General features: G+C 35.3%; 1 protein-coding gene across 1 annotated transcript; it reads left to right on the top strand.

Annotated features, from left to right (window-relative positions):
• Nucleotides 1-1,845: 1,845 nt before the first annotated feature.
• On the top strand, nt 1,846-4,794 carry LOC131656151 (laccase-12-like). The gene is made up of 6 exons (XM_058925908.1): nt 1,846-2,013; nt 2,100-2,251; nt 2,359-2,603; nt 2,737-2,865; nt 3,240-4,184; nt 4,366-4,794. Exons 1-6 carry the CDS (start codon nt 1,897-1,899, stop codon nt 4,494-4,496), a joined length of 1,719 nt encoding a protein of 572 aa, XP_058781891.1. The 5' UTR covers nt 1,846-1,896; the 3' UTR covers nt 4,497-4,794.
• Nucleotides 4,795-26,367: the final 21,573 nt, after the last annotated feature.

Raw genomic sequence — 26,367 nt, 5'->3', positions numbered from 1 at the left:
CCCCAACATAAGCTTTCTCCAAAATTACCCAAGCTTGCTTTGCCAACTCGCAATCACCGACCTTTTCGAAATTATCGCTATCAGCGCAATAATGAATCAAGAAGAGTACTTTGTAATCTTTCTTCTTCTTTTCTTTGAGTGTAGCTTGATGTGCAGCAGTGGGTTCAACTCCAAGTGGTGTAACACCATTGTTGACAATCTCGAGAACTTTTTTATACCCAAACAAAACTTTTATTTGTTTGGGTCACTTGTCATAATTCTTCGATTCAAGAATCAGTAGGTTGGTGGGAATTCGATCGTTGGAAACGATACTCATTGTTGCAGTGAAATTGGATCAGAACCAGGCTCTTGATGCCAAATGTTAGAACATACAAAATTAACTAAGGTGAATCAGTGGAGAATTTAGTTCAATTGGAGAAGATGAAGTTTATAGAATTGAGAGAAAGTAAGAGAGAGAGAGAGAGAGAGAGAGAGAGAGAGAGAGAGTAATTGAGGGTGAGAATTATAGTTGACATTAACAACAATAGGGTGTAATGAGTCCCTTTTATACAAACAAGTTACAAAAGGATTGAGATCCCAAAAAACAATTAAAACATAAAATAAAACTAATAAGTTATAGTATAACCAGTTATGGCAAATAGCGTAACTGATTATGCCACAAATGCAATGCCACCGACTTCTGTTTTACAGGCTCGTTACCGATAAAGGCAAATCGCGTAATCGATTACGCCAACTAAAATGCAGAAAACAACTTTTTTCAACAAAAACTGCATTAAAAAACAAATGATAACATGATTTTGGACAGTAGCAGAAAGAAGGAAAAAAAAAGTCAAATACAAATTTAAATTATTTAACTAATACATTATAAAAAATACTAAACAAATATATATACCTTTTTCTATGGGTGGCAAAACGGGCCCGGCCCGCGAGGAAAGCCTGTTTTGCCCGCACTTTGTTGCTGGGCGGGACAAGATTTTAGGCCCGCTCTCTTGAATGTGTCCGCCCCGCTCCGCCCTATTTTTTTCGGGCTTTTGCGGGCATGAGCTTTTTCATACAATTTTATATTTTTTAGGCCTAAAAAATTCAATGCCCGCGGACCTTCCCCGCCCTGCCCTCATTGTTTGCGGGGCAGGGCAAAATTTTAGACCCGCACTCTCTAATATGCTCCTCCCCGCCCCATTTTTTTACGGACTTTACGGGACAGACCTAAACGGGATAGGTATGCCCGTTTGTCACCCCTACCCTTTTTCAACATGTTAATTTTCAACATGTTAATTTTCAACATGTGAAATATTAGAGTATAAAAGTACACTTTTGTCATTATACCCTAACCAATTTCTGTTATTGCTGACGTGACAATATAAAGTTAGAGCAAATATGCATGTATGCTGATGTGGCAATGATGTTTGATCAAGCAAATATGTATTATTGAGACTACAAGAATACTACTCACACGCTTACTATTATGCATTGCATACAATATAAGTGATTATTCCATCAATAAATAAAAATAAAGTTTACAAGAAGACTTATGAAAATAACTTAAAGAATTTGACGTGGAATAAAACATGTTAGAAAACAAAGTCTGAAAATATATAGTTATGCTTTTTTAAAATTCAACCTATAAAACGAAGACTTGTGAAACAAGCATTTAAGAACTTGATTAACTAGTGGGTGCAACAACCTCACATATATGGTAGAACCAATTTACTTAATTTTTTTATGACTTTGATCTCGACAAAATCTAATTTGTGCCAACCATTAACAACATTATCATAATCTCTCTCCTCTAATCTCTCCTATAAAAACCACTTTCTCCAACTCTTATTTGCATTGCATTCTTAACCCAAAACACATTCACACAAAGGTGTGTATACTCATAATTCTTGCTAAGAGATGGAGTGTGTCAAAACAAATTCAAAATATTCTTCCATTTTTATAGCCATTTTTGTTCTCTTATTATCTTCTGCTTATTCTTTAGCAAATGCCAAAGTTCACGAGCATGAGTTTCTTGTACGTTCTTTCATACTCGTCTTTCTCTTTTGTTATATCTATTCGGATTCAAATATATTAATGTAATGGAATATATATACTTATAGGTTGAAGCTACTCCAGTGAAGAGGCTGTGCAAAACTCATAACTCCATTACTGTGAATGGACAATACCCAGGTCCAACTTTGGAGATTAATAATGGTGACACTTTGGTTGTGAAAGTCACTAACAAAGCTCGTTATAATGTGACCATTCACTGGTACTATACTCTGGTCATTAATATAAGCAAATATTATCTTTTTAGATTCATTGAATAACTGATGCAAAACTTATGAAATATTAATGTTTGTTGTATATGTGTGTTAGGCATGGTGTTCGACAAATGAGGACAGGATGGGCAGATGGTCCGGAATTCGTGACACAATGTCCTATTCGTCCTGGTGGGAGTTACACCTACCGTTTCACTGTTGATGGACAAGAAGGGACACTTTGGTGGCATGCTCATAGTTCATGGCTTAGAGCTACTGTTTATGGTGCTTTAATCGTTCGTCCTAGGGAAGGAGAACCCTTCCCTTTTCCTAAGCCACACCGCGAATCAACCATTCTCTTAGGTATATAAATTCACTACTTATGTAACACCGATATTTCTGATTGAAAGTTGACGTGTTTGTCTGTGTTAATGTTGTATCTAATGTTTATGATAACGGTAAATTAATTAGTTGTGAAAATTATGATTGACTTTAGGCGAATGGTGGGACAAAAATCCTATAGATGTTCTGAGGGAATCCCAAAGAACTGGAGCAGCTCCTAATATTTCTGATGCATATACCATCAATGGTCAACCTGGTGATCTTTACAAGTGCTCTACCAAAGGTTTGATAAATTTCTTAATTTTTATGATTACAACATTAAACATGCATCGCAAAATCTTACTTTACACAAGATTTGACATTATTAAAACATGAAGCAATCATAAAAGTAAAATGCATTAGAGAAAGAAAAATAGAACCTATAAAACTCATAATTATACACTAGATGAAATTATTAATATGTTTCAATGATTTTATGAAACAAATGGTCAATGGGACGTTGCTTTTTTGGTAAAGGGTCTATTTTGATGGGACAATATGTTTATTCTTTTATTTTAAAATTATTATTTTTTGTTTATGAAATTTAGAAATATTTATAATTATCATACAATATATTTTTCTAATATATGACAATTTTACTTTTAATTGACAATGCAGGAACAACAATAGTTCCAATACAATCTGGCAAGACAAATCTCGTCAGAGTGATCAATGCCGCACTCAACCAACCACTTTTCTTTACAATCGCCAATCATAAACTAACCGTGGTTGGCGCTGACGCCTCTTACCTTAAACCTTTCACTACTAGTGTCCTCATGTTAGGACCGGGCCAAACAACTGACGTCTTATTAACGGCCAACCAACCACCTTCTCGCTACTACATTGCAGCACGCGCATACCAATCAGCTCAAAACGCACCATTTGATAACACAACCACCACAGCCATTCTCCAATACAACAACAGCTCAATCAAAAACAAACCAATCATGCCACCACTCCCCGCTTACAACGACACCAACACGGTTACTAAGTTCAGTAGAAGCTTTTTTAGTCCAAGAAAAGTTGAAGTCCCGGCGGAAATCGATGAAAATCTCTTTTTCACAATTGGTTTAGGCCTCAACAATTGCCCGAAAAATTTCAGGAATAGAAGATGTCAAGGTCCAGTTAACCGGACACGCTTCACTGCGAGCATGAACAATGTTTCTTTTACTCTTCCAAACAATATCTCAATTTTGCAGGCTCATTATAACGGAATCCCCGGAGTTTTCACCACAGATTTTCCCGCGAAACCGCCCGTGAAATTCGATTACACCGGTAACGTGAGCCGTTCGCTTTGGCAACCTATTCCAGGGACTAAAGCTTATAAGTTGAAGTTTGGATCAAGGGTTCAGATTGTGTTGCAGGATACAAGTATTGTCACTCCAGAGAATCATCCAATTCACCTTCATGGATATGATTTCTACATTGTTGCTGAAGGTTTTGGAAACTTTGATCCCAAGAAAGATACTAAAAAATTCAACCTTATTGATCCACCTCAGAGGAATACAGTGGCTGTACCGGTCAACGGTTGGGCCGTTATCCGGTTTGTTGCAGATAACCCAGGTAATATTTCGAGTAAATTTCAATTTTTTTTAAAAATTGTTAGATTTATAAATATCAATAATTTATTTAATAACATATAAAAAAAATACTAGAGTCAGAAATTGAATCCGACCGAGCCAACCGCTTATATTATTAGTTTAAGAATTACTAATGGCATTGTTTAATTTTGTGTTTATTTTAGGTGCTTGGATTATGCATTGTCACTTGGATGTTCACATAGGTTGGGGTTTGGCTACTATTCTATTGGTAGAAGATGGAGTTGGGAAATTGCAATCTATAGAACCACCTCCACTAGACCTACCTCTATGTTAGAATAATGATCAAAATTTCATGAATTCATCAAGCCAACAATAAGGATCTTAAATTTTATTTAGTTTGGAAGTTGATTTTTGTTTCCCTAAATTTGGGAATTTTTTTTTTTTTTTAATGTATTTTCCTTTGTTTTAATTTCCTTTCTATCGGGTTTAGAAATAAGGATAATATAAGGTCAAGTGGTTTCAAAATTAAGATACTATCTTAATAGTTACAAGCCCGAGTAGATAAATTCATGTTATAGAAAATTTTCTTGTAGTTTGTTACAATTATATTGGAAGTTATAAATATATATGTTGTTTTTTGTCTTGTCACAATATCCCATTTTGACATGAATTCATGTGATTTCATGTGTGGTGTTTGCAGTGAAGTGAAATGATAAATGATTGATGTTAAAAACAAAATTATGTGATTAACACATTTTAATTTAGGTTAAGGAATATATCAAAGTTTTACTTATCAATCATCTACTAAACATAATTAATCTCTATTTTCAATGTTATCAATCACGTTTTTTTAAGTGTATATGATATAACTTGCATTGCAAGTTTCTCACCTTTGCTCAAACTTCCTTTTTTCTGCTTTTTTTTTTTTGTCTTGTTTGCAAAACAAGCAAACTCTATTGCACTATTAATTAGCATTGAGAGCTTGGCTTGGTGTTGATCTATAGGAAAATACGAGTGATCTTGTGAGAAAAATACTTGGGAAACACTGTAAGAAGAGTAACTTGGAGAGTTTTTAAAAACAAAATAAAGATGAATGTAAATAAAGGTTTTTCATCCAAAATTTTGACTCTTGATGGAAGCAATTAGGAAAGTTTGAGTGCTTTAAAAAAATTATTGTTTGGAGCACAAGATGTGCTTGGAATTATGCTAGAAGGGTATGAAGAGTTAGGTGCAAAACCTACAAATACTCAAAGAACTACCTACGACGAATAAGAAAGAAGGATTGCAATGCTTTGTTCTACATTCAGTAGAATATGGATTATCATCAATTTGAGAAAATCTCAAAGGTCACTAGATCAAAGGAAGCATGTAATGAATTACAGAAATATCATGATGGTGGAGAGAAAGTGAAACAAGTGAAGCTACAATCACTAAGGAGAATATATGAGCTTATGTAAATGGAGGAGAATTAGAAAATCAGTTATTATTTCTCAAAGATGATTGCTTTGGTGAATCAGATGAAGACATATGGTGACGGTATCATTGATCAACAAGTGATAGAAAAGGTAATTGTTAGACGCTAGGCTACGATCTAGAGGGGGTGAATAGTACTCAAAAAAATTTGTTTGTTTTTAAATGTTTTCAAACCGCTATTGATAGAATCGAATATGCGACTATACCTTTAATAAATGTTAGAAATACTAAATTAAATACTCGAGCACCTACTTCCAATGAAATATAATTGACAAATTTGACTAAGTCAATTTGTCGAACACTTTTTGTGCAAGTTTTATTTTGCACAATCAATTTCATAAATAGTTGGTATGCAATTGATTGCAAGCCAATTTTATCTAAGTGTTGTTGATTGTGAAATCTAATTGCAATTCTCTACACCAAAACAATTTTGTATCACAATTTAAACACTTAGAGTTATTAGAAATTTAGCAATTGTATATCAATGTCAATAGCAAGTAAAAGAGAAATACGGAGAGAGGAACACAAATATTTGTTTAGGAAATTCACCGTTCGTCCTCGCTACGATTACCTATGCCCCCAATTCCAAACGGGAATTGAGATAGTTTTTATTTCTTTGCAAAATGTTATTACAAGAGAAGTTAAAGCAACAAACAAACATACTCAGTTTTGATGTTGATTCTTTATCTTTTTTCCACTTGATCTTAAGCAAGATCAAGTCACCCAACCATGTCGAATCAATTCTTTGGTTACTGTTACTCCCTTCATTGAACCCACTGCTCTTCAAGGCTTTCACTCGGCTGAATTGCACTCACAAATTGTTGTCACCCAAGAACTTTTATTGATCCTCCTTCTACCTTTATTAAACCTAATGTTCTTCAAGGCTTTCACTCGGCTGAATCAAATCCAAAGCTTCTTGTGAAAACCCCCAAATCACTCTAATCTTGGAGGACAAAACCCTATTGGTTTTATTCAATGAAACCCCCAAAATTTGTCACCCAATTGAAATGTAAAATTTCTAACCTTGCATGTTATCACCCTCAATCTATGCTCACTCAAACAAAAATGATTATGTGTAGTTGATGAATAAACAAAAAAAAGAATGAAGATGAGAATGATGTTTGTCTCTTTCACGTTTCAAAGTTCTGTTGAAATGAATGCATGAATGTGTTTATATGTGTGTGAGAAAGGCAAAAATTGGAAAATTCGTGCACAAAAATGCCCAAAATTGAGCTATGCGTCAACCTCCATGGCTGTATGCGTCGACCTTTACAAGTCTGTGAGGTCTGGAGGTGAAAACACAGTATGTGTCGACCTTTGGCCCCCTGTGCGTCAACCTACACAAGGCAGTGAGGTATGGAGATAAAATGCACAACATGCTTCGACCTATAGCATACTTTGCGTCGACCTACATCTTTTGTGCGTTGACCTATGCTTGGCAGAAGTGTTTTCATGAAATTTTACTTTTCTTGGCAGAAGTGTGTTGACCTCTAAGAGCTATGCATCGACCTGTGGTATGCATATTCACTCAAAACATTGTTTTTGACTTGTGAAACTGATCCACATACATATGAACAAGTTTAGAATGATTTTAGAAATGTTTTCATGCGAGAGTACACCTTAGGCTAAGAGGATATCATCCAATACATTCTACTTCTAAAGACCTATTTTTGACACCACTCAAAATAAACTACTTAAGATGCACTCATAGTAATGAGATCTTTATCATCAAGATTTGATTTCATTGTTATTGCAATACAAGAATCCAATGATATCAAGACAATGAAGATTGAGGATCTATAGAGTTCATTGGAATCATATGAGTTGAGGGTAATTGATAAAGGAACCGAAAGAGAAACTCAATAAGCTCTGCAATCACAAGTGATGCAGCAAGATAAAAATGAAAGAAGTCTCAATAAGAAATGCAAATGAGGCTCAAAGGATCCAAACTGATTGAATGATGCCAAGACAAGGTATCAACAAAAGGTTGAATCCTCTAAAAGAGGAGGATACATGGACAAGAATCGTACCGAGAAGAGAGAGTTTGACAAAAGCAAAATAAAATGTTACAACTATGAAAAGTATGATCACTTGCAAATGATTGTTGGTACAATAAGGAAGAAGGAAAGAAAATTAAAAAAGAAAATGAAGAAGCCAATATAGCTCATGATATTGGTTATGAGTTTGAGACATTTTTAATTATGGCTACCACATGTGAAAGGAGTCCAATGTGTGAGAAGTGGTACTTAGATTTTGGGTGCTCAAATCACATGAGAGGAGCAATGGATGACTACTTTTGACTCAAGCAAGAGGACTAGTGTAAATCTTGCAAATAGAAACTACCTTGCAGTAGAAGGTATTGGCGATATATTGATCAAAATAGAGAATAGAAAAAGGGTCCTTGATTGTTAAGGTACTTTATGTGTCTAGGATCAAATGCAACCTGCTAAGGGATATGATAATTAGTGGAAAAAGGTTTCTAAGTCACCATGACTAGAGATGCACTCCAACTGTTTGATAAAAGGAAGAAAATGATTTTAAGGTCTCCAATGTCAAAGAATAAAACTTCAAATGTAGTATCCAAAATACAAAAGAAGTATGTCTTGCAAGAATTGAATTACCAGAATGGTTGTAGCACACGAGTTATGGACATCTAAATTTTATAAGCTTAAGTAAGTCAAGTTTGAATAATTTAATACAGTTTCTTCCAAAATCAAGTGCAAGAAGTAAGACATGTGAAATTTGTTTAAGAAGCAAGCAAAGTAGAGTACCTTTTTCCTGCAGAAATATCTAAGAGATCAAGCGATTCTCTTGAAGTTGTGCATTTTGATATATGTGAATGTCTCAAAGTACCATCATTAGGAGGTAGAAAATGCATCATCACCTTTATGGATGAACCACACGAGAATTTTATGGCTCTACACCATTAACTTCAAAAGTGAAGCCTTTGAAGTTTTCAAAAAATTCAAAGTCTTGATTGAGAAGGAGGGTGGCAAAGAAATTAAGGTCTTTACGACTAATGGAGGTAGAAAATATACTTCAAAGGAGTTTAAAGCATTTCATTAGCAATGGCATAAGGCATGAAGTTACCTCCTCATACACACCATATCACAATAGTCTTGCAGAAAGAAGAAACAAAACCGTCCTTGATATGGCATGAAGCAAGTTACATCATAAAAACATGCCTCATATGTTTTAGGGTGAGGTAATAAATACATCCAATTACATTATTAATAGATGTTCCACAAAGAAGTTGAAGATGAAGGTACCAAAAGAAGCTTAATATGCTAGAAATCCATATGTGAAAAATAAGTGTTTGGACCAGTCTGCTTTAAACACATCCATGTTCAAACAAGGACCAAGATTCAGAATAAAAGTATGAAGAGGATTTTCATAGGACATCTGTAATACGGTGAACTGACTTTTTAATAATGAAAATGTTGCGGATAGCATGAGTCGCCACCGACTTTTATTTTATCCAATTTTAGGAAAGGCTAAAAGAACAGAAAAAGACCTTTAAAAAGATTTTGAGTTCGGGGGGTAAGTTATGCAAAGGGAAGGTGTAAGGCACCCTTTGCATCCATGGTTATCCATGGGCTCTTAATTGCTTAGCTCACTTTGTTTGTTTGATTTGTTTGAAAAGAGCAGTGTGTAAAAAGTAAAAACTTTGTCCAAGGACTTTAGCTTGTCCAAGGACTTTAGCTTGTAAATAAGCGTAGCCTTGTTTTGAAAGTATTTGAAATTGAGTTGGGAAGGTATTTTTAATTTGAATTTGAAAAGAGCGAGCAATTAGTAGCAACTACCCTAAGTTTGAAAATTCGTTCTTTTAGTTTTTCAAGGCGAAAGGATCTATCCATGCCATAAAGGGCAGGCAGGAAGTTTTTCAATTGGATGTTTAAGGGTCATCGAGTAATCGTTCGCCATAAGACTGTCCCATGCCATAAAGAGGGCAGGTAGTCTAAGGGAAGGATATAATAGTCATTAATCTTTTTAGGCATCATGCGAGGATACCTTAGCAATAGGGACAATCATCATGTTTTTACCGAGGCAGCTTCGAGGGGCAGAATTGATGATAATGAACTTAGGGCAACATTTTGCTTTGCTTTAGGTATCCTCGGAATTGAGGGACTTTGACTATTTAGTACACTTAAAGGCAACAAGGCAACAGGCAACAAAGGCAACCAGAGGGATTACCCTAAAGGTGTGTGGGTGCAACAATCACGTGGTTGTATTCGAATATTTTATCTTGTTAGTGATCTAACGTTTGATTAATTAATCTTGTCACTCCCTACATTACTAACAACACAATAATAATATAATAATATAATTTAAGTGCCTTCAAGGCCAAACAATACAACCAGTAAACAGTTACATAATAGTGGGGGAAGGGAATAAGAAACCAGCGGATCCCTAAATAGGGTTTGACATAAGTAATAATGAAAATAGAGTTTTAGGATTACCAATGTAGCTTTGGTAGCCTGACAAACTTTTAGCTTCGATTGATGGATGTTGATGGGCAGAGGTTTCTGACGATAACCCTGAAAAGTTGGGCATAAAGAAAAAGGATGTAGTGAGTGTATTGACTATTCGAGGCAAGATAACAAAAATAATATTTAATCAAAATAAATAATAAAAATAAAAGAAAAGAAAAAAATTTAGAAACTTAGCTTCTTGATTGGCATGGCGCGTAGTCGGAGGAATTTTGATTATTAACCCTGAAAAGTACATAGGAAAATATTTTTAGTGTAGGCACGTTCTTTGTAAACCTTTATTTAGGGTTCAACAGTTGATAATAGTGATTAATTATCATGCCAAAATAAAATCAAGGTTTTAAAGTCATGGGTCAAACATGTAAAGTGACTAAATTAATATATATAATAAAAAAAACAATAATCGAAAGTTCGATTAAATAAAATTTAAAAGGTCATGAAAAATATTTATTTAATAAATACAAGTGAAAAAAAGAAAGAAAAAAAAAATTTCTTTGCATTAAGTTTCTTTAAAAATAAAAATAAAATAGGAATTATATGATTAAAAATAAACTAATTAAAAAAGACTTAGCTTCTAATCAGGTGTGACACACTGGTGCAGGTCCATGGTATGGATGCAGTTCCCTGGGCGTTGGATTCAACCATGGAGGAGATCAGATGGCCGGGAGGGTGAGGACGTATGGTGGCTTTTCTGGGTGCGCTGCATTGGATCTTGTATGAAATCTTTGAAAAAAAATTAATTGTAGCGCATGGGGTTCGAACCCCAGTCATTATAAACATCTATTGGCACCAAGCGAGCTGCATGTTTAAGTTGAAGAAAAGTACATTCAAAATAAATATATATTATGTATAAACGAAATTCAATGAAAGAGTCAAAGTGGGGCCCTGTGTATTCATGCGCAGCCAATTGGAGATAGAGAGAGTGTGGATTGGCCAATCAGCATTCGTGTGCGTGGAGAGAGAACCTTTGACTTGCTGACCGGCCATTGAAGAGGGGCCACGCGTGTACATCCCTTCCATGAACACTATTCATCATCTTCATCCTCCGCTGCTGCGGGTTTTCCTGCGAAATCATCCACAAATTCACCTGCGGATTTTTCCTGCGATTTTTGAAAAAATAAACAAAAGCTTATGAAACGTGTTAATGGAGGAACAAGAGCGTCCAGATCTATCAAATAAGACGCTACGAATTCGATGGTGTGGTCTGTTTGTCCTGGAACGGCCGGAAAACACGAGAACGAGAGAGCTCCTTCGCTTGCCCTAATCATGGCATTCCTCCATGCTTGCGTCCATTCTTTCGTTTAATGATTCAAACCCCCCCTAAACTTCATCCAAAACTTAAACACACCATTAAATCATGTTGAAACCCGATGTATATAGAGATACGAAAAGGAAAAATATGTATGCATATGTGCAATTGTTATATACGTTATGGATGCTTTAAGAGTTTAAAATCAGTGCGTTCTTACTCTCTTTTACCTCAGGGATGGTTTGAGATCGTTCTTTTTCTTTGAGAGTGGCTGGATCTCCCAATACAAGTTCTTCACTTTCTTGAAGAATATGGCAACGTGAACCCTTCGCTTCCTTCCCCTAATTTTCGTCCTCCTCTCATTAGGATTAGTGTGCATATATATTAGAAGCATTAGGTCAAGTTTGTGGGCTTGGACTTTAGGTTATGAAGTCATTTAGAAACTTGACATGATTTTATCCAAAATTGGCTATTCTTTATCCTCAAACATATTTCACGAATTTCTTTGAATCTTGGATGATGTGGAATATTATATTTGGTTTAAAATATCTTGCCATGTATTTTTTAGATTTCATATATATTTTTTACTAATTTTTTGAGAATTAAATGAATAAAACCCAAATAAATAGAACAAAAATACTATGAAGTCGAGGAATGATCCCTGAGGTCTTAAATATCCTATTTGATGGATTATATTGTGATTCATGCACTCAACAAGATTTATTTGTGATTTATTCAATTCATTTTGATTTAATTTTGATTTTGTGTGAATAAATTCAAAACTAAATAAAATAAAATCAAAAAATAGATGGGGATTGGTCTATGAGTCGTGGATAGTCTATTGATCATGTTTGGATCAAAAGAAATTGGGCCCATTTGGAACAAAATTGATTTTGACAAATATTTTCCTTCATGCACTTCTTCAAATTTGACCGACTTTTGAACCTCATATCTCCTTCCATATTGATCATATGAAAGTGTTCTTGGACTTTTTAGAAATCTCAAAGAATCCTCTAAAGGCTCCTTTTGGTTTCATATCAATTGAGTCTACCATGTCCAAGTTACGAGCTTTGAGAAAAAAATGACTTTTTCGCGATCCTTTAGAGGGACCTATAATGTATTGGTTTATATCTTCCAAATGAAGAACTTTTGGACCTGGCATGTGAGAGACAAAGTTATAGATAATTCAATTTCCTTCAAATTGAGCTTTGGATGGGAAATTTCTGATGTTCCATGTGAAAGTTATGGCCGGTCAAAGTTCAGTTGACTTTTCTTATGAAAACCCTAATTTAGAAATTTTAGGTTTTGATTTCTGAACTTTCCTTGATGAATCATGATCAATACTTGATCCAATGACGAATGATACTTCATAATGAGGATGTTTACCAAAAATCGAAAGTTTTGACTGTGGTTTGACCATAATTTTGACTTTTAGGTCAACTAGTCGATTATTGATCGTTCAGGCTATTTGAGTGAGCAATCTTTTGACTCAGAGCTTGAAATTTGTCATGAGGATATTATAAGCCATATGAGAGACCATGAGATCCACTTGAGGTGTCAGAACCTGATTTTTTCTTTGAGAGGAGCAAAACCCTAGTTTGAGGGTTGATGTTTAGGAGAGTGTGCATTGGAGCTTCATGTATTGATTGAATTTGAATAGGAGAAAATGTATGGGCAAATTTTGGGGTATGACAGCTGCCCCTGTTCAATTTTCTTAAACCTGAAGATGTAGAGTGGATTGTATGCCAGTCGGAATCCGAAGGTAGAAGAGGATTGAACACTAGAATACCAAGAAATTTGCCCTAGCTGAAATAGGGACTTTTACCGGAGATGGGCTTAAAGATGCCATCTGACTTGATAAGATTGAGAGTTAGAATGTGTCGTATGCTAGACTGTTTGCATCCGCAGATGTCTGGAAAACCGTGCGTTAGGCTGAAGATAAGTCGTACGTTAGACTAATCTTGATTGCATCCTCAGATGTCTGGAAAACCGTGCGTTAGGTTGATGGATAAGCCGTACGTTAGACTACCCCATTTGCATCCGTAGATGTCTGGAAGACCGTGCGTTAGGTCGAAGAATAGATCGTACGTTAGACTACTCTTAATTGCATCCTCAGATGTCTGGAAAACCGTGCGTCAGGCGTTTGCTTTGAATAAGATTCGAATCTTTGTAATGTACCTGTCAAACATTGTTAGTTTTTCATGTAATGCCATGATGCATGAGCTATGTGCTTCTCAAAATAAATGAGAAATGTGTATGTGATGTATGAATATGTTTTATGATGCGTGTTTATGATTTATGATGTATGTTTATGATTTATGACGTATGGTTATGACTTTGTGTGACTAGAATCGTTTGATTGAGAAGATAAATCTCTACGTCATTGAGAGCTTGATGCTTTGATCTCTTTTTGGAAATGCTTAGCTGGGGATTTATGATTTCTGCTTGGGGATGATCAGTAACTTGATGTACCCTGACTGAGGATGAGAGATATTAATAAACCACGTTTAGAGAAGAGCAAAGTGTTGGAGAAATGACAGTGTTGAAGATATAATCTCTATTGGGGATCTATATCCTTATTGGACGAGAGTATTTGAAGATGTCTTCTTAGTGATTACTCTGTGGGGTGTATGATCTTGTGAGTCTGGCTCTGTGGGGAGACATGGGTGTCTTGAAAGTTGCCCCCCAGTATTATAGTAACTACCATTCCTGGATTTGACTAGGATACACCACTGAGTATTTGATCAAGATGTCAAACTGGACTTGCATAGATTTGCCCCTGCTAGTAGGGACTTTGGAAAGATTCGTCTCGCGAGGACTTTATGAGATGTGCACTATGGGCGTCATGCCCCTCGTAATCATAGGCCCAGGACAATGCCCCATTTTGATTGGAAATAGATTCATATCTTCTTGGATGCATGCCCCTGATTGTTTTGGCATCTTTGAGAGATTCTCAGAATCTTGACTTGATTGCCCCAGATTGATCGGGCAATAGTTTGAAATCCACTTGGGATGTACGCCTTTGATTGTTTGGCATTTGAGAGATTTTGGAATCTTGACTTGATTGCCCCAGATTGATTGGCAAAACACGTCGTGCCCCTTGTATACATAAGAGACGTTGCTTCTCGGAGTAATTTTGTCTATCGGGATAACTTCCAGTCATTAGTTGTACCCTGTGCAAATTCTTTCTGTTGCTAACATTTGAAATTATGTAGCAGAATATGTTTAATAATGTATTCATGAGATGCAATGCATACGTTTGTCTTGAGTTTTTGAAAAACATTAAAGCAGGAGATGTAAAAACATGATATTTATAATAACATGCCGTTTGTAAAAACGTGATATCAACTCGGCATTTATGGTAAACCTTAAGGAGTCAGGATACCCTTTTGGCGACAGTATGCTTTTTGAACTAACCATGCTTCAATTAGGACTTTCAAGGGTTGTAACGTGGCTCGGTTCACGGTTTAAGAAACAAAGGATAATGGCTCAAAATTTATTTATACCCACCCCTCTTCGTGATGATCTTCGGTCCTAAGCTCAGTTAATTCAACTTATGCATTCAGTGTTCCAAGAGATTTCTGGATTTGCGCCTTTGATAATGTCGATGGTTCACAAGCAAAGAGAACTTTTGAGATGGCAGTCACTTCTTCCTTTTGGTAGTCACAACATTGCGTTGTTCAGGAATTTATTGACTTCTCTTTTTTCAACATTTTGATATCCCTAACTTTTGCCTGAACTGTCTATCTTGAGATTACAGTCAGCGGGATGCCTTGATTTTTTCCTAAGTCTTCTTTTTGATTTTTTTTGACTTAGCAGGCTTTTCTTTGTATGTTTTTTCATTATTTTTCTGAAAGATATTGACTGCCTTACTTAATGATTGATGAACCATCATTGGCTTTTGATTGGCGTCTCCAACACTTCTTTGATGTGTGCGGATGAACGCTTGTGATTGAAACCTTTGTTGAAAGGTGTACTGAATGATTCTCTTAAAATAGAATGCACAGCCAAATTAACTGAGGACTACCCTACCCCAGGTTCTGATCAAGGGTTTTACTAGTACAAGAAAGAAACTTCTACTTCTTAGGCTCGAAGGGGTTGACGAGGGATTAACATCCTTATATCTCCACTGTTTAGGAATTGAAACAATGCCTGTACATCGTCAGCATAGTCCGCTCAAAAGCATACTGTATGAGGTTGCGGTATCGCTTTCGTCATCCTCCCTTTAAAAGGCTTAGGTTAGCAGAAATTGGGTATCACAAAACATATGCAAAGTAAAGACAAAGTTTAAATATGAGTGATAGCGAAATGATTAATTCAAGACAAACATATGCAATGCACTAATGATGATTATTAAAACATATAATGTCTATCATGAGCAGAATGTTTAAACAAACAGAAAAGAAAGTTGCAAATGAAAGTAGATCTAATGATCCAAAAGTTCGCCCGTCTAGACGTCAGTCATTCTTGTCATGACTAGGCATAGGAGCGGTGATCACCATAGGATTTTCAGGAGGGTTGAATTTGACTTCTTCGTCATTGATCAGATCTTGAATCTTAGTCTTCAATGTCCGACAATTGTTTGTATGATGTCCAGGGATGTTTTTGTAATGTCCAGGAATGTTGGAATGGTACACGCACCTTGCTTTGAGTTTATAGCCAAAGGTGTTAGAATTCTTAGGAGCATCCCTCAGAGTAATCAATTCGATCTTCAATAGATGTTGTAATGCTTGAGCCAATGACATATTGATCTCGGTGAATTGACGCTTCGATACATCTGGTTTTCTTCGTTGTTGTGGAACTGGTGTAGAGATTCAGAGTATCCGGGGTTCGAGCTTCCGGAATGTATCTGGCGTAGGATATCAGAACGAGTTATTCATTTAAACCATATCTGAAGAGGTATGCCAGAACGGGTCGTACATTAGACCATATCTGAGGAGGAATATCAGAACGAGCCATACATTAGACTATATCTGTTGAGGAATAGCAGAACGAGTCGTACATTAGACCATATCTGTTGGAATGTCAGAATGAGTCATACATTGGACTATATCTGTTGAAGGATATCAGAACGAGTTATTCATTAAACCATATCTGAAGGGGAATGTCAGAACGAGTCATACATTAGACCATATCTGACTGAAGATACCGGAACGGGTCATACATTAGACCATATCTGATAGGGAATGCTTGTTTGTTAGAGTCGATGAGTTATTTGACGAAGTTTTGGAATGTAAAAAGGCTTGTCAGGATGAATCTCCAGCTCGATTATATCTGAGAGGACTGATTGTTAAGGTGGAACCTGAAAACAAAGTTAGAAATATGCAATGTCATGGATGCAAATGAAATGTTTTCAAGGATCTATAGGAAATTTAGTTAGCAACATTTAGAAAATGATTTGGTTGCGTATTTGTCTGAAGAATTCTGGACTTTGTCTTGGAACGTCCTTCTTTGAGAATCGAGCTCACCATATCGAGTGGGTCATCGCCTCTGATTCGGGATACTTCTAAATTTGAAGATACATGGCCAGAGGAAAGTAAATCCTCTTGCCCCTTGTTAGGTGCTGAGTCTTTGAATTGGAAGGTACGTGGCTAGAGAAAAATAAATCCTCTTGCCCCTTGATAGGATTTCAGTCCTTAATAAGAGCACCTGAAATTGTGCGCCCTAAATTCCTAAGATCCTTGAAAGGGTTAGTTAATAATGTTATGCTCATGATGTCATGATGTCATGCAGATGCAATGCATTAAGTAAAGCATAAGGTCAAATTGTCCTACAGGCAAATCCTGCAAGAAAGTAGAAAGTTAAAGCGTAAGGCAATGAGGACGAAATGTCCTACAAGCAATCCTCCAAGGAAATAGAAAGTTAGATAACAAACAGGTCACACAAGAGTCCTTAGGTTTAAAGGCTTGCATGAAGTTGGTAGGTAAGTACCCCCCACTGAAGTTAAGTTGGTTCAACCTGTCCTAGAATAGTAACCGGGTTTTATGGTGCTCATATCCCTGATCTTTCTCGTGGGCATTGTCTCAACATAGCGCACAATCGGCCAGCCAAAAGCATCCCTTGAGTCCAATCTCAATGAGTGTAGCATCGAGTATCAACCAGCTTCAGTCAGGAATCCAAAGCCAGCTATCTCGCTACTTCCTATAGGCCAAAGTCAAGTTCAACTAAGGTTCTAAGGGCGAATCAGTGCTCGTGACACCACGCGGTAGCCAAATGTCTCCTCGATCAAATTCAAGGGCCATCAGGACAAACCAAAGCGTCGCACTAACGGTGGCCACCAGTTCAACCATAACGATACATGTCGTACAGTCTTCCTAGTCTCATGCCACATACCTAGGGTACACTAGATCCGGGTGTAGGATCTTTCACACAGTAGAATACCCAAAACATCCTTTAAAGATAAAGCAAACAAGTCAAACAAGTTTAAAGTGATCCTAGCTCTAAGGTAACCCCTCTTTTATCGAAAAATCCCCAGCAGAGTCGCCAGTTCTGTAATACGGTGAACTGACTTTTTAATAATGAAAATGTTGCGGATAGCATGAGTCGCCACCGACTTTTATTTTATCCAATTTTAGGAAAGGCTAAAAGAACAGAAAAAGACCTTTAAAAAGATTTTGAGTTCGGGGGGTAAGTTATGCAAAGGGAAGGTGTAAGGCACCCTTTGCATCCATGGTTATCCATGGGCTCTTAATTGCTTAGCTCACTTTGTTTGTTTGATTTGTTTGAAAAGAGCAGTGTGTAAAAAGTAAAAACTTTGTCCAAGGACTTTAGCTTGTCCAAGGACTTTAGCTTGTAAATAAGCGTAGCCTTGTTTTGAAAGTATTTGAAATTGAGTTGGGAAGGTATTTTTAATTTGAATTTGAAAAGAGCGAGCAATTAGTAGCAACTACCCTAAGTTTGAAAATTCGTTCTTTTAGTTTTTCAAGGCGAAAGGATCTATCCATGCCATAAAGGGCAGGCAGGAAGTTTTTCAATTGGATGTTTAAGGGTCATCGAGTAATCGTTCGCCATAAGACTGTCCCATGCCATAAAGAGGGCAGGTAGTCTAAGGGAAGGATATAATAGTCATTAATCTTTTTAGGCATCATGCGAGGATACCTTAGCAATAGGGACAATCATCATGTTTTTACCGAGGCAGCTTCGAGGGGCAGAATTGATGATAATGAACTTAGGGCAACATTTTGCTTTGCTTTAGGTATCCTCGGAATTGAGGGACTTTGACTATTTAGTACACTTAAAGGCAACAAGGCAACAGGCAACAAAGGCAACCAGAGGGATTACCCTAAAGGTGTGTGGGTGCAACAATCACGTGGTTGTATTCGAATATTTTATCTTGTTAGTGATCTAACGTTTGATTAATTAATCTTGTCACTCCCTACATTACTAACAACACAATAATAATATAATAATATAATTTAAGTGCCTTCAAGGCCAAACAATACAACCAGTAAACAGTTACATAATAGTGGGGGAAGGGAATAAGAAACCAGCGGATCCCTAAATAGGGTTTGACATAAGTAATAATGAAAATAGAGTTTTAGGATTACCAATGTAGCTTTGGTAGCCTGACAAACTTTTAGCTTCGATTGATGGATGTTGATGGGCAGAGGTTTCTGACGATAACCCTGAAAAGTTGGGCATAAAGAAAAAGGATGTAGTGAGTGTATTGACTATTCGAGGCAAGATAACAAAAATAATATTTAATCAAAATAAATAATAAAAATAAAAGAAAAGAAAAAAATTTAGAAACTTAGCTTCTTGATTGGCATGGCGCGTAGTCGGAGGAATTTTGATTATTAACCCTGAAAAGTACATAGGAAAATATTTTTAGTGTAGGCACGTTCTTTGTAAACCTTTATTTAGGGTTCAACAGTTGATAATAGTGATTAATTATCATGCCAAAATAAAATCAAGGTTTTAAAGTCATGGGTCAAACATGTAAAGTGACTAAATTAATATATATAATAAAAAAAACAATAATCGAAAGTTCGATTAAATAAAATTTAAAAGGTCATGAAAAATATTTATTTAATAAATACAAGTGAAAAAAAGAAAGAAAAAAAAAATTTCTTTGCATTAAGTTTCTTTAAAAATAAAAATAAAATAGGAATTATATGATTAAAAATAAACTAATTAAAAAAGACTTAGCTTCTAATCAGGTGTGACACACTGGTGCAGGTCCATGGTATGGATGCAGTTCCCTGGGCGTTGGATTCAACCATGGAGGAGATCAGATGGCCGGGAGGGTGAGGACGTATGGTGGCTTTTCTGGGTGCGCTGCATTGGATCTTGTATGAAATCTTTGAAAAAAAATTAATTGTAGCGCATGGGGTTCGAACCCCAGTCATTATAAACATCTATTGGCACCAAGCGAGCTGCATGTTTAAGTTGAAGAAAAGTACATTCAAAATAAATATATATTATGTATAAACGAAATTCAATGAAAGAGTCAAAGTGGGGCCCTGTGTATTCATGCGCAGCCAATTGGAGATAGAGAGAGTGTGGATTGGCCAATCAGCATTCGTGTGCGTGGAGAGAGAACCTTTGACTTGCTGACCGGCCATTGAAGAGGGGCCACGCGTGTACATCCCTTCCATGAACACTATTCATCATCTTCATCCTCCGCTGCTGCGGGTTTTCCTGCGAAATCATCCACAAATTCACCTGCGGATTTTTCCTGCGATTTTTGAAAAAATAAACAAAAGCTTATGAAACGTGTTAATGGAGGAACAAGAGCGTCCAGATCTATCAAATAAGACGCTACGAATTCGATGGTGTGGTCTGTTTGTCCTGGAACGGCCGGAAAACACGAGAACGAGAGAGCTCCTTCGCTTGCCCTAATCATGGCATTCCTCCATGCTTGCGTCCATTCTTTCGTTTAATGATTCAAACCCCCCCTAAACTTCATCCAAAACTTAAACACACCATTAAATCATGTTGAAACCCGATGTATATAGAGATACGAAAAGGAAAAATATGTATGCATATGTGCAATTGTTATATACGTTATGGATGCTTTAAGAGTTTAAAATCAGTGCGTTCTTACTCTCTTTTACCTCAGGGATGGTTTGAGATCGTTCTTTTTCTTTGAGAGTGGCTGGATCTCCCAATACAAGTTCTTCACTTTCTTGAAGAATATGGCAACGTGAACCCTTCGCTTCCTTCCCCTAATTTTCGTCCTCCTCTCATTAGGATTAGTGTGCATATATATTAGAAGCATTAGGTCAAGTTTGTGGGCTTGGACTTTAGGTTATGAAGTCATTTAGAAACTTGACATGATTTTATCCAAAATTGGCTATTCTTTATCCTCAAACATATTTCACGAATTTCTTTGAATCTTGGATGATGTGGAATATTATATTTGGTTTAAAATATCTTGCCATGTATTTTTTAGATTTCATATATATTTTTTACTAATTTTTTGAGAATTAAATGAATAAAACCCAAATAAATAGAACAAAAATACTATGAAGTCGAGGAATGATCCCTGAGGTCTTAAATATCCTATTTGATGGATTATATTGTGATTCATGCACTCAACAAGATTTATTTGTGATTTATTCAATTCATTTTGATTTAATTTTGATTTTGTGTGAATAAATTCAAAACTAAATAAAATAAAATCAAAAAATAGATGGGGATTGGTCTATGAGTCGTGGATAGTCTATTGATCATGTTTGGATCAAAAGAAATTGGGCCCATTTGGAACAAAATTGATTTTGACAAATATTTTCCTTCATGCACTTCTTCAAATTTGACCGACTTTTGAACCTCATATCTCCTTCCATATTGATCATATGAAAGTGTTCTTGGACTTTTTAGAAATCTCAAAGAATCCTCTAAAGGCTCCTTTTGGTTTCATATCAATTGAGTCTACCATGTCCAAGTTACGAGCTTTGAGAAAAAAATGACTTTTTCGCGATCCTTTAGAGGGACCTATAATGTATTGGTTTATATCTTCCAAATGAAGAACTTTTGGACCTGGCATGTGAGAGACAAAGTTATAGATAATTCAATTTCCTTCAAATTGAGCTTTGGATGGGAAATTTCTGATGTTCCATGTGAAAGTTATGGCCGGTCAAAGTTCAGTTGACTTTTCTTATGAAAACCCTAATTTAGAAATTTTAGGTTTTGATTTCTGAACTTTCCTTGATGAATCATGATCAATACTTGATCCAATGACGAATGATACTTCATAATGAGGATGTTTACCAAAAATCGAAAGTTTTGACTGTGGTTTGACCATAATTTTGACTTTTAGGTCAACTAGTCGATTATTGATCGTTCAGGCTATTTGAGTGAGCAATCTTTTGACTCAGAGCTTGAAATTTGTCATGAGGATATTATAAGCCATATGAGAGACCATGAGATCCACTTGAGGTGTCAGAACCTGATTTTTTCTTTGAGAGGAGCAAAACCCTAGTTTGAGGGTTGATGTTTAGGAGAGTGTGCATTGGAGCTTCATGTATTGATTGAATTTGAATAGGAGAAAATGTATGGGCAAATTTTGGGGTATGACAACATCATTCAACAGGTGAACATAAATTGTATCTTCATCTTTACAAGAAAGACCATATCAAGAGAGATATGGTCTTTGATGAATCGAATACATGGAAATAGCAGATTGAAAGCACAAAAGAAAGTGATGTCAGCCACATTTTTGTAGACCATGATCAAAAGGGAAATTGTGATGGTGAAAAAATGATTAAGGCATTAACCTGATTAAGCTAGACATATGGAATCTCATACTCATGAGAGGCTGCAAAGGAGAAGACATGTCCCTAGAAGATTTGAGGATTGTGAAATGTTACTTCACAGTGTTATGAGCAATGAATGAGATCTCATACACTTTTCTCTATGATTGATGTTGAACCAGTCATCCATATTAAAGCAATAAAGAGCAAAGTATGGAATACATTCATGAGTGAAGAACTCAGATCAATTGAGAAGAATCATACATGGGAATCATCTTTCTTGCCTGAGAAGAAAAGGACCATTGATGTGAAATGGTGTATAAGACCAAGCTAAATTCTGATGGCCCAGTTTCAAAATACAAAGCAAGATTGGTGGCTAGAGGATTCTTGTATAAGCATGGAATATATTACATTGATGTATTTGCTCACGTAGCTAGACTTGAAATAGTCAGATTTGTAATAGCAATAACTAGTAGTAAAAATTGGCCTCTCTACCATTTAGATTTAAAGTGTGCATTTCTAAATGATCCTTAAAGAGAGACATTTTATGTCACTTGGCCTCTGGATTTTGCGATGAAAGGAAAAGAGCATATGGTAACAAACTACATACGGCTTTATATGGTTTGAAGTAACCTCCAAGAGCTTGGAACGAGAGAATTGAGCAGTTCTTAATTTGAAATATTTATTAAAAAATGAATAGTAGAGTATGGAGTATATGTGCAAGGAACAAGCATCGACAGTATCATAATGAGCCTTCATTAGAGATAATTGGGTTTTTGAATTTTGATGTAATTGTTTCACAAGTTTAGATATATAATTTATGTTTTCATTTTTGAATGTTCAAAATATTTTATTTGAGAATTTTATATGTAAGGATTTTATTTTTTAAATAGATGATATCTTAATGATAATATATTTATCCAATTATTTAAGTTAATGTTATTTATGATTATACAAAAATAAAATAAAAAGTTAAAGAAAAGAAAAAGGTAAAATATGTTACTTAGAATAATAATAGCCAATTTTTCTCTATAAAATTAAAAATATTTTAGTTGTTTTAATAACAAACCAAACAGTTACAAAATGTATATTAATGATTTTTCCCAAAAAAATGCAATGGCTTGAACTTTCACAAGTTCACATTTGTGACAGTTATAACGGCCGCAATAATCATTCAAAACAAAAACCTCAAGAAAATTTGGAGATGGTTAAAATCTTCGCAGATATTGAAGGTGGGTAGAGCGACGGTTTTGAAAACTGCCACATAATAGGATGGCGACACACAGGTTTGCAACAGTTACTAAAACGTTGCAACCCAAGTATTGAGGCGATTTGAATCGCCGCAACAACCCAAAAAACTATCGCAAAATCGTTTTTCTCTTGTAGTGTATAATGGATTATGTAGAATGTTTGAAGTACATATCTCAGACTACCTGTCACTTTCTAGATACAAAAATGGACGAAGACTTTGTTCAATACTAATGTATGGAAAAAAAAAACCTTAAACAACAAAGTTTTCCAGCCATTCCACTTGTAGCACCCCAACAACAACACCAAGAAATTGTAGCTATGGATGTTGTGAATCAAATTTTTCATATTTACATTAATCATACCTCGGACATTACATATGCATACCATATAGGTTTGCTTTGCATTCATGATTTTATGAGTAGGTTGGAACTGCGAATTCACAAACCTAACTCTCCCTAAGACCATTACCTGCACATGAGGATTTTATTATAGGTCTATAGTGACCTATGAATAGGCCATTTTATCTAGAAGATCAGAAAGGTGAGACTAGTGGAAGTTTAAGCAACAGAGGTAAAGGTAAAGGGGAAGAATGTGAGGATAAAGAGGAAAGTGAAAAAGAATTATAAGCCTAACCAAGAGAGATGTGTGCAGCCTCATGTTTTAATCAAATATTGAGAGTAGACATGCATTCTAACTATGTAGACTTTGCATTAGTCTTGCTATTACTTGATATGTTTAAAAGTCATGGATATTATCAAGGTATTGTTTGTTATTGAGGGAAAATCTACTTGATCTAAAAAATTCTACCTCGTGAGGGTGAATATCCTTTGACAAACCCCTTTAAGCCTTGCCATGATTTTTTTCTTTCAATGTTACAACCCTTGGCTAATTTAAAAAGAAAAACAATGTTCATCACCTTATCTTAAGTAAAGCACTAAAAGCAAGGGTAGTGAAAAATAAAAAGTTAGGGAGAAAAAGAAAAAAGATTTTTTTTTTGAAAAAGTTCTAGTACTGGTGTAATGAAAGAAAAAATATATATTTTGGCAAAAACAGGTCAAAAACCAAATGTCAAGCATACATAGGAAACATACACTAAAAGAAAATGGTTGTAAGATAGTGAAAAAAAAAAGAAATTTGTTAAAAGAAAATGAGAAACAATTTAAGTTTCGGACTGGGGTACTAGAATCACAATAAAAGAAGAAGAAGAAGAAGAAGAAGAAGAAGAAGAAGAAATAAATAAGAATTAATAGAAGCTAGAAAAAACATTATCATGTTGAAATGTAAAGCTCCTAAAAAAATGTTCAAACGAAAACAAATTCAGCAATCTATTACACAATCAACTAAAACAAAATAAGGGCGTGTAAGAATGGTGTGAAATTAGGAAGGTAGCAGGTGCTTAACTCCAAAGAATTAAACCTACTGGCCAAATATATCCCAATTTGGCATAAGCCATGTTACAACCGCGAAAGACCTCAAAAGCATGTTTTCGAATAAAAAGTGACAAATTTTTAGAAATCTTGCAAATTCATATGTCTGATGTCAATTGTACGTGAAAGAGTGTTTAGCATGTTGTTTTAATAAGAGTGAGTGATGAGATTGAGAGAAGGTTGAGTACATAAAAAATTGATGAAAAAATCTATGGACTATGATGGATTAAATCGAGGAACAAAAGTGATAACTTGAAAATGATTGGTGGCCGTCATTTGTTTCATAAGTACAAAGTTATAAGGAAGATTAGAACTATGGATGAGTTCCTTGAGACAAGCAACAATGTAAATTTGGGTTGTGATGATACTTTGTCATCATGTAATTTTATAAGCACTTGCAGTTGTTTTTATTTGTTTTTCGGTTAATTATGTTTAAATTTTATGAAGAAATATGAAGAAAATGAAAAAACAAAGAAAAAAGAGGGAAAAGTGGAGAAATCGTGAAAAAAGAGCATTTTTAGCATGATTTACAACATGACTTATGTATAGTAATTTGATCATATATAGAATTTTGTAAGTCCAATTGAGGTAGAACTTTATGCAAAAGAAATCTAACAAAAAGCTTTAGACACTAGAAAAGTCGTGAGCGTTATTTTCAGCATCGTGGGCGTGATTTGCAGCATTGCGACCGCGATCCAGGAAATCAACAACAAATTGTGGGTGCAAAGGGAAATTGTGGGCACGATTTATGCCTTTTCTAACATGGTTTTGCTTCTATAAAGGGAAAAATTAATAGGAAAGAAAGGTTTGACATTCTGGTGATTAAACTTTGACGGTGAAGCAAGTTATGCAGCTCTATAACAATGTTTTCATCACCAGAACCCAAATTTTAACCATAATGTCATATAGTGTTTCTTTATTACTTCAGTTATGATTCCTATTAGTATGAGTATCTAAGTTTTTATTGATTAGGGCTTGTTCCATGAAAATATTATCAATATGTTGGACCATATGACTTGTTTTGTATTATTTGCATAATTTGATATTATAGTTTATATTCAGTTACTCTTTTGTGTAATACCTTTTGTGCGTTGACGAATTCATGAATTAAGCTTAGGTTTATAGGGATTACTGACCCTAAATCTATCAACCTTTATTAGAGTAATTGTTTAACTTAATAATTAATTTAGGGACAAACGATTATTAGTTGTGGCTCAAGAATTAACGAATATAGTTGCTTTGATTGATTTTACTATCCAGCTAGCTAAGGAATTAGGGAGTTGTAGTTTTAGTTAGTGAATTATAAACCAAGTAATTGGGTTTAACGGCCTGGTTAATTAATCGTAATCATGTAAAATTAAATGTAGACAAATAAACCTAGTAATCAATCGTAAAATTCAGGGGATTCAAAACAAGACCTAATGGCCTCTTATTTGATCAAGTTTTCCAAAAATTTCTTTACGTGATTTCTTTATCAAATCAAACCTGAAAACCCCTGATCTACTTTCAATAGCACGTTAATCGCTTGGTTAAAATAGCATAATCTATGCGGATAAGAACTTATAAATTTTATTACTTCATTATGTTTAGTATACTTGCTAAATTATCATCAATAACTACA

The sequence above is a fragment of the Vicia villosa genome, linkage group LG3 (assembly GCF_029867415.1).
Source record: "Vicia villosa cultivar HV-30 ecotype Madison, WI linkage group LG3, Vvil1.0, whole genome shotgun sequence".
Taxonomy (NCBI): Eukaryota; Viridiplantae; Streptophyta; class Magnoliopsida; order Fabales; family Fabaceae; genus Vicia; species Vicia villosa.
Note: the sequence above shows the minus strand (reverse complement) of the source record. Positions and strands in the feature narration are given on the sequence as shown.